The sequence below is a fragment of the Eubalaena glacialis genome, chromosome X, assembly GCF_028564815.1.
Source record: "Eubalaena glacialis isolate mEubGla1 chromosome X, mEubGla1.1.hap2.+ XY, whole genome shotgun sequence".
In the NCBI taxonomy this organism is placed as follows: domain Eukaryota; kingdom Metazoa; phylum Chordata; class Mammalia; order Artiodactyla; family Balaenidae; genus Eubalaena; species Eubalaena glacialis.
This window is the reverse complement of record NC_083736.1, coordinates 25,074,848-25,084,150: the sequence shown is the minus strand read 5'-3', so window position 1 is coordinate 25,084,150 and position 9,303 is coordinate 25,074,848. Positions and strand designations below refer to the sequence as shown.

Sequence of the window (9,303 nt, the reverse complement as noted above, 5' to 3'; positions counted from 1 at the left end):
TACACCATGATCAAGTGGGGTTTATTCCAGGAATGCAAGGATTCTTCAATATACGCAAATCAATCAACGTGATACATCATATTAACAAATTGAAGGAGAAAAACCATATGATCATCTCAATAGATGCAGAGAAAGCTTTCGACAAAATTCAACACCCATTTATGATAAAAGTCCTGCAGAAAGTAGGCATAGAGGGAACTTTCCTCAACATAATAAAGGCCGTATATGACAAACCCACAGCCAACATTGTCCTCAATGGTGAAAAACTGAAACCATTTCCACTAAGATCAGGAACAAGACAAGGTTGCCCACTCTCACCACTATTATTCAACATAGTTTTGGAAGTGTTAGCCACAGCAATCAGAGAAGAAAAAGAAATAAAAGGAATCCAAATCAGAAAAGAAGAAGTAAAGCTGTCACTGTTTGCAGATGACATGATACTATACATAGAGAATCCAAAAGATGCTACCAGAAAACTACTAGAGCTAATCAATGAATTTGGTAAAGTAGCAGGATACAAAATTAATGCACAGAAATCTCTTGCATTCCTGTATACTAATGATGAAAAATCTGAAAGTGAAATTAAGAAAACACTCCCGTTTACCATTGCAACAAAAAGAATAAAATATCTAGGAATAAACCTACCTAAGGAGACAAAAGACCTGTATGCAGAAAATTATAGGACACTGATGAAAGAAATTAAAGATGATACAAATAGATGGAGAGATATACCATGTTCTTGGATTGGAAGAATCAACATTGTGAAAATGACTCTGCTACCCAAAGCAATCTACAGATTCAATGCAATCCCTATCAAACTACCACTGGCATTTTTCACAGAACTAGAACAAAAAATTTCACAATTTGTATGGAAACACAAAAGACCCCGAATAGCCAAAGCAATCTTGAGAATGAAAAATGGAGCTGGAGGAATCAGGCTCCCTGACTTCAGGCTATATTACAAAGCTACAGTAATCAAGACAGTTTGGTACTGGCACAAAAACAGAAATATAGATCAATGGAACAGGATAGAAAGCCCAGAGATAAACCCACGCACATATGGTCACCTTATCTTTGATAAAGGAGGCAAGCATATACAGTGGAGAAAAGACAGCCTCTTCAATAAGTGGTGCTGGGAAAATTGGACAGGTACATGTAAAAGTATGAAATTAGAACACTCCCTGACACCATACACAAAAATAAACTCAAAATGGATTAAAGACCTAAGTGTAAGGCCAGACACTATCAAACTCTTAGAGGAAAACATAGGCAGAACACTCTATGACATAAATCACAGCAAGATCCTTTTTGACCCAGCTCCTAGAGAAATGGAAATAAAAACACAAATAAACAAATGGGACCTAATGAAACTTAAAAGCTTTTGCACAGCAAAGGAAACCATAAACAAGACCAAAAGACAACCCTCAGAATGGGAGAAAATATTTGCAAATGAAGCAACTGACAAAGGATTAATCTCCAAGATTTACAAGCAGCTCATGCAGCTCAATAACAAAAAAACGAACAACCCAATCCAAAAATGAGCAGAAGACCTAAATAGACATTTCTCCAAAGAAGATATACAGATTGCCAACAGACACATGAAAGAATGCTCAACATCATTAATCATTAGAGAAATGCAAATCAAAACTACAATGAGGTATCGTCTCACACTGGTCAGAATGGCCATCATCAAAAAATCTAGAAACAATAAATGCTGGAGAGGGTGTGGAGAAAAGGGAACACTCTTGCACTGTTGGTGGGAATGTAAATTGATACAGCCACTATGGAGAACAGTATGGAGGTTCCTTAAAAATCTAAAAATAGCACTACCACATGACCCAGCAATCCCACTACTGGGTATATACCCTGAGAAAACCATAATTCAGAAAGAGTCATGTACCAAAATATTCATTGCAGCTCTGTTTACAATAGCCAGGACATGGAAGCAACCTAGGTGTCCATCATCGGATGAATGGATAAAGAAGATGTGGCACATATATACAATGGCATATTACTCAGCCATAAAAAGAAATGAAATGGAGGTGTTTGTAATGAGGTGGATGGAGTTAGAGTCTGTCATACAGAATGAAGTAAGTCAGAAAGAGAAAAACAAATACAGTATGCTAACACATATATATGGAATCTAAGGGGAAAAAAAAAGGTCATGAGGAACCTAGTGGCAAGATGGGAATAAAGACACAGACCTACTAGAGAATGGACTTGAGGATATGGGGAGGGGGAGGGGTGAGATGTGACAGGGTGAGAGAGTGTCATGGACATATATACACTACCAAATGTAAAATAGATAGCTAGTGGGAAGCAGCCGCATAGCACAGGGAGATCAGCTCGGTGCTTTGTGACCACCTAGAGGGGTGGGATAGGGAGGGTGGGAGGGAGGGAGATGCAAGAGGGAAGAGATATGGGAACATATGTATATGTATAACTGATTCACTTTGTTATAAAGCAGAAGCTAACACACCATTGTAAAGCAATTATACTTCAATAAAGATGTTTAAAAAAAAAAATAGATGAAGAAAAAAATTTGATAAAATCCAATACCCATTCATCTAAAATTTCTCAGCAAACTAGAAGTAGAGAGGCATTTGCTCAGCTTGATATACTGAATAGAACATCTAAAAAAAAAAAAAAACAGGTGAAACATCCTACTTCATACTGAGAAGATAGATGCTCTCACACTAAGATCAGGAACAAGGCTAAGATATCCCTTCTTACCATGCCTATTCAACACTAAACTGGAAGTCCTAGCCAATGCAATAAGATAAAAGAAGGAAGCAAAAGATATACAGATTTGAAAGGAAAAAATAAAACTCTTTTTGTTCACAGATGACATGATTGTCTATGTAGGAAATCTCAAATAATCAACAACAAGAAAACTCCTGGTATTAATAAGCCAAGGTTAATATACAACAGTCAATTGTTTTCCAACAAACAAATGGAATTTGCAATTAAAAACCTAATACCATTTACATTAGCACCAAAAAAAGATTAATTATAAATATTCTTAAATATATGTGTAAGATTTATATGAGAAATACAAACTTCACTGAAAAAAATTAAAGAAGATCTAAATAAATAGAGAGACATTCCATGTTCATGGATAGGAAGATGCAAGATTGTTGAGATGTCAGTTACTTCCAACTTGATTTATATACTCAATACAATTCTGTTCAAAATTCCAGCAAGTTATTTTGTAGATAGCAACAAACAATCTGAAGTTTATATAAAAAATGAAAAGATCCATAATAACCAACTCAAATCAATACTGAAGATCAAAGTCAGAGAACTGATATTACTGGATTTCAAAACTTACTTTTAAGCCACAATAATCAAGACCATATGCTATTAGCAAAAGAAGAGACAAATAGACCAATGGCACAGAATAGAAAACCTAGAAATAGACCCCTCAAGCAGTCAACTGATCTTTAACAAAGGAGCAAAGGCAATTCAATGAAGAAAGTACTCTTTTAAACTCAGTGCTGGGACAACTAGACATCCACATACAAGAAAAAAGAATCTAGATATAGACTCTACATATTTCAAAATAATTAACTCAAAATGGATCACAGACCTAAATGGAAAACTCAAAATTAAAATAAAATCCAGGGACTTCCCTGGCTGTCCAGTGGTTAAGACTCTGCACTTCCACTGCAGGGGGCATGGGTTTGATCCTTGGTCAGGGAACTAAGATCCCACATGCCTTGTGGTGTGGCAAAAAAAACACAAAAAACAAAAAACAAAAAAAACCCCAGAAGATAATATAGGAGAAAATCTTGGGTTTGACAACGAGACTTTAGACACAACACCAAAAGCACAATCCATGAAAGAAAAAAATGATAAGTTGAACTTGATTAAAATTAAAAACTTCTACTCTGTAAAAGATACTATTAAGAGAATGAAAAAACAAGCCACAGACTGGGAAAAAATAATTGTAAGATACCTATCCAATAATAAACATGTATCAAAAATATACAATGAACTCTTAAAAATCTCAACAATAAGAAAACAAAAAAGTCAACTTAACAATGGTTAAAAGAGCTGAACAGACACCTCAGCAAAGAATATACACAGATGGCAAATAGCATATGAAGAGATGATCAACATCACACGTCTTCAGGGAATTTGGGATTAAAACAACAATGAGATACCTATTAATATGGCTAAAACAGAAACAACACCTGACAATACCAAATGCTGGCAAGGATGTGGACCAATAGGAACTCTCATTCAGTGCTAAAGGGAATGCAAAGTGATAGAGACACACTGTCTGGAAACTGTCTGGAAGTTTCTTTTAAGCTAAACATAATCTTATCATATGATCTAGCAATTAAATGCCTAGGTATTTACTCAAAAGAGTTGAAAACTTATGTCCATCGGAAAGCCTTCAAACCAATGTTAAGAGTACACTAATTCATAGTTGCCAAAAACTGAAATCAACCAAGATGACCTTCAGCAGATGAATGGGTAAACAAACTGTGGTAGTCCACATGATGGAATGCTATTCAGCCATGAAAAGAAATGCCATTTCAAACCACAAAAAGACACAGAGAAACTTAAATGTATATTGATTAGCAAAAGTAGCTAGTTTAAAAAGCCTACATACTGTATGATTCCATCAATATTATATTCTGGAAAAGGCAAAACTTTAGAGAGAGTAAAAAGTTCAGAGTTATCAGGGGCTCAAAGTGAGGTTTTAAGGGATGGACAGATGGAGCATGGGAGATTTTTAGGGCAGTGAAACTCTTCTGCATGATGCTCTGTTGGTGAGTAGATGACGTCATGCATTTGTCAACCACTACAGAACTGTAAAACACAAAAAGTGAAATATATTATAAACAATGGACAATAGTCAATAATAATGTATCAATATTAGTTGATCAATTGTTGCAAATGAACTTGTATCCATTGAACCAATACAAGATGTTAATAATAGAAGAAACTAACTGGAGGAAGAAACTGGCTGTATGGGAACTCTTTGTACTATCTGCTTAACTTTCTGTAGTCCTAAGTCTGTTCTTTAAAAAAGTCTATTAATTTAAAAACTAGAAAAAAATCTAGACAACAACACATAGCCGGTACAGAGCTATATACAATAATACCAAATAAATAAGTGTCATGAGTAATGAAAAGCAAAAGATAACAATGGTAATAATTTGATCCTCTAATTAAAAATCTAAGGGAATAGGCACAGAAAATAGTCAAACATATAAGGAACTTCAGAAACCTGGTGGAAAAAAAGATCACCACAGCAAAATCAAGAGACTGGCCTGAAACAATCAACAATTACTTAGATCATGTTAATAGAAAATACACCAAAGACAAAAGCAACAATATAAAAAACATACCTAGAAAGAAACCATACAAAAATGTATATAATCTACATGGAGGCAACAAAAAGAATTTCCTGATAGACTTAGGAAAAAGAAGTCTCAACCAGAATAGTATGTTATGTTTATTCATGAGGAACAGATATTGTAATATCGATTTTCCTTAATTCTTTTACAGATTTAGTACCTTATCCATAGCAGCTGATGACAATCAAACACAGGCTACTGTTTCCTGTACCCAAATTCAACCATGGAGAAATTATAGAAGGAATAAAGAAAAAACATTAACAAAGGCAAAAACATAAAACGAAATAATCCCTGAGGGACAATAAGTCTTCACTGAACAAGAACCTGAGTGGGCATGTAGAGGGATGCTCTGAAATTGAGACAGGTCTGTAGCCTGCAAGAGAGGCAGATGACAGGATTGACTGGAGAAAAGCCTTTAAAGTTGAGCCCTGGATTCTTCCACTGTGCTCTGGGACCATGACTCTCCACTGCTTCGCTGAAGGAATCTGAGGCAGCATTTCAGAGCCCACGGGCCAGGATGGCACCAAAGTTTGGTGTTGTTTGAAACAGAATGAGTCCAGAGGCTGTGCAATAACCACCTGAAACCTCTTTAGAGGATCAGGACTGACTTTTTTAAAAAATTAATATTATGATCAAACGTAAGGAATGGAAAGAATGAATCACACTTAACAAGGGTAGGTATTCTTTCATGAAAAAATGCATATACACACACACTTGTTAGAGATATAAATATATTTCTTAGTATGAATGAGGGTCAAAAAATAAAAGTGACCACACTGAACTGAGCAATGTTAGATAATATAAAAGAGCTAGGTCTCACAAAATCCTGTAGCTTAGCCTCTTCTCCTCAGAAAGTAGATCTTTTAGAGTAGAAGGTTCCCCAAAGTCTAAGTATGGCTGGCGAACAAACGCTATGGGCCAATGTGCCTTTTCTTTTACAGCCCACCATGTGTCCTGGGACCCCGCCTTACACTGCAACTTTCCCGTCTGGTATGTAGCCTGGGACTCATCCATTTTCTGCAAGGTTTGCAGGGAAACAGCTCAGAGCTTTCAGAGAGTTAGTATTTCCCAGGAAGCCTTTAAAGAAGCAGCCAAGAGGAGGACACCCTACTCCATGCCTCCACCTTGAGGAATGACGCGACAACCCACCCCAGAATAGAGGGACCCACACAGAGCCCCGCCCCCGCTTTCACTCCTGGGAAACCCAGGGCAGAGCTGTCACCATGAGGTACTGACTGACTTTCACCTCCAGGGTCTCAGGTCTCTGGAGGGGAGAGGAGATGCTGAGAGTGAAAGGGGGACGCTTAGAATTGCAGGAACATGCCTCCCTAGAGCAAAGGAGACATCATAGAACCCCCGCTCCAATTCGCCGCGTGCTAAAAGGCTAGCGGCATAACGGTTAGGCCCAACGCACTGTCAGTTCTGTCTCGGGGTCTCAGGGAATGAAGCCGTTGATCTGAGGCTGGTGGTCTCAGATCAACAGAGGAAAACATCCCAGGCTTTATTTGGCGTCAAGGAGAGGAGACTGAGCGCGGACTGAAGGCACGCTCAACCCGGCACACACACTTGCTGTCCCTGTGGTCCACCCTGGGAGGCCCCGGGCAGGGCTGTCAAACTCCGGCGGGGGCCGGGGTGGCGGGGGCGGCTTGGCCTGGTGGGGGTGGCGACATGAGCGACGACTGAAAATCCTAACAAAGGGGGGTCCCATCAAACCCTGCTCCTGTTGTCAGCTCTGGAAGGCCCCAGCAGGGGTGGCCCGCTAAGGCTCTCCCTCATTTCCTCCTGGGGTCGGGGGTGGGGTTTAGGGAGGGAAGGCCATTGGTGGAAGGAGTTTAGCTTCAGAGCGGTAAAGGGGAGGATGGCCAGGCCCTGCCAACAGTTGACAGGATGATACTAAATGTGAACTGAGAGGATTATAGAGGGGACCACACAGAGCCTAGACCTGCCAGCCCAAGGCACACTGACTTCTCTGCAGGGGTCTCAGGGGACAGGCTGATCAGAAAAGGAGCCCTTTGGGTCCTAGTGCAGTGACCTCACAGAAACCTGCAGAGGTGGCCTTGGTTAAAGCCAGGGAGGAATCTCCCCGCTGAAGGTGCTCACAGCATCTCCTTGTCCCTCCCCCAGGTGCCCTCATTGCCTGCCTTCCTGCCCACACTCCCGCCTGCTGGCCCTGACTTGTGTCATCATGCCTCGGGGGCAAAAGAGTAAGCGCCGTGCCCGTGAGAAACGCCACCAGGCCCGAAGTGAGGCTCAGCGTCTCCAAGATGCTCAGGCCCCTGCAGCAGAGGAAGAAGAGTCTCTCTCCTCCCCCACCCCTCCTCTTGGTGGTAATCTCCAGAGCTCCCCTGCTTCTGGGTCAGGTAGAAGATCCCAGGGGTCTCGGAAAGCCCCATCCACTAACACTACTTCTGCAGGTGTTTCATGCACAAGATCTGATGAAGGTGCCAAGAGCCAAGATGAAGAAAAACCAAGCACCTCTCAGGCATCACTCAGCACTGATTTTTCCTGCAGAACCGCTGCAGACCAGAAGGCAATTCTGTTGGTGCAATTCCTGCTGCGCAAGTATAACATGAGAGAGCCCATTACAAAGGAGGGTATGCTGAAGCATGTCATCGGAAAGTACAAGGAGCACTTCCATGAGATCCTCAGGAGAGCCTCTGAGCTGATGGTGCTGGCTTTTGGCATTGATGTGAAGGAAGTCGATCCCACCAGGCACTGCTATGCCCTTGTCAGCAAATTTCAGTGCACCAGTGATGACAGGATGACGGGTGAGGAGATCATGCCCAAGACCGGCCTCCTTATGACAGTTCTCTGTGTGATCTTCATGAAGGGCAACTGCGCCACTGAGGAGGATATCTGGGAAGTACTCAATGTGATGGGGATATATGCTGGAAAGAAGCACTTCATCCATGGGGAGCCCAAGAAGCTCATCACCAAAGATTTGGTGCAGGAAAGGTACCTGGAGTACCGCCAGGTGCCCAACAGTGATCCTCCGCGCTATGAGTTCCTGTGGGGCCCGAGAGCCCATGCTGAAACCAGTAAGATGAAAGTCCTTGAATTCTTGGCCAAGATCCATGATACGGTCCCCAGTGCCTTCCCACTCTTGTATGAAGAGGCTTTGAGAGATGAGGAAGAGAGAGCCCGAGCCAGATTTGCAGCTATGCTTCTCACTGGTGCTGTGGCCAGTGTGCATTCCTGGGCCGACTTCCGGGGCAGCTTCTCCCACCTGTAGTGAAACCTGAAGCACCTTCCTGCAGTAGTGTAGGGACTGAGGTGGTGTTGGAGGGATCACAGTGAATAGCGTATTAGAATAACTTACAGATTTATGTTTTGTTGTTGAAGGTTTTCAAATGTTGCTTCTTCTTTTAAAAAGTTTAATTAGCTTCAGAATCTAAGTGTATAAATGATACTGGTTACATACTTAATGCTGTTTATGAAGTTTAAGAGTAATAGTTTTGCCATTTTATTAAACAAATAGGGTAACCTTCCATCTTTTTTAGTGACCTGGAACAAGAAAAGATAGCATTGTAATAGGCATTTCCTTAGAAATGTGAAAGAAATTAGCAGTAAAATAGTTGGGATCAAAAAATAGAGAAAAAAGTAAAAGATGGTCAATTCTTGGTTTCCCTTATTCCTTGTATTTTGCTGTTCTGTAAAATAAAAGTTATACACCTGAACTTGCTTCGTTTATTCAATAATGTAGGAGAAATAAAATCATAATAAATTGTTCACTTTTTTCCCCCTCAAACATTAATTGAGCATCTGCTCTTTGGAAGGCTCCATGGTAGTATGGGGGGTGGTAAGAAAAAGAAGACTGAGCCTTTTCCCATTGAATTAGAGTCTAGCAGCAGCTAACATATAAGGAAGATGGTGAGATGCCCTCTAAGACAAAAAAGACAAGCAAAAAAAAAGGATGAGGGGGAGGGGGAGG

General features: G+C 40.5%; 1 protein-coding gene across 1 annotated transcript; it reads left to right on the top strand.

Annotated features, from left to right (window-relative positions):
• The first annotated feature begins 7,557 nt into the window (after window positions 1-7,557).
• LOC133082203 (melanoma-associated antigen B10-like) lies at window positions 7,558-8,604 on the top strand. Its single transcript, XM_061178691.1, has 2 exons — window positions 7,558-7,699; window positions 7,814-8,604. The coding sequence occupies exons 1-2, from the start codon at window positions 7,558-7,560 to the stop codon at window positions 8,602-8,604; spliced, it is 933 nt and encodes a 310-aa protein (XP_061034674.1).
• The last annotated feature ends 699 nt before the right edge of the window (window positions 8,605-9,303 follow it).

Excerpts from the sequence above, each read along its gene's own strand:
- LOC133082203 (XM_061178691.1), top strand. The coding sequence starts at position 7,558 with ATGCCTCGGGGGCAAAAGAGTAAGCGCCGTGCCCGTGAGAAACGCCAC. Across the intron at positions 7,700-7,813 it reads CCCCACCCCTCCTCTTGGTG|GTGCCAAGAGCCAAGATGAA; the intron begins GTAATCTCCAGA and ends GATCTGATGAAG.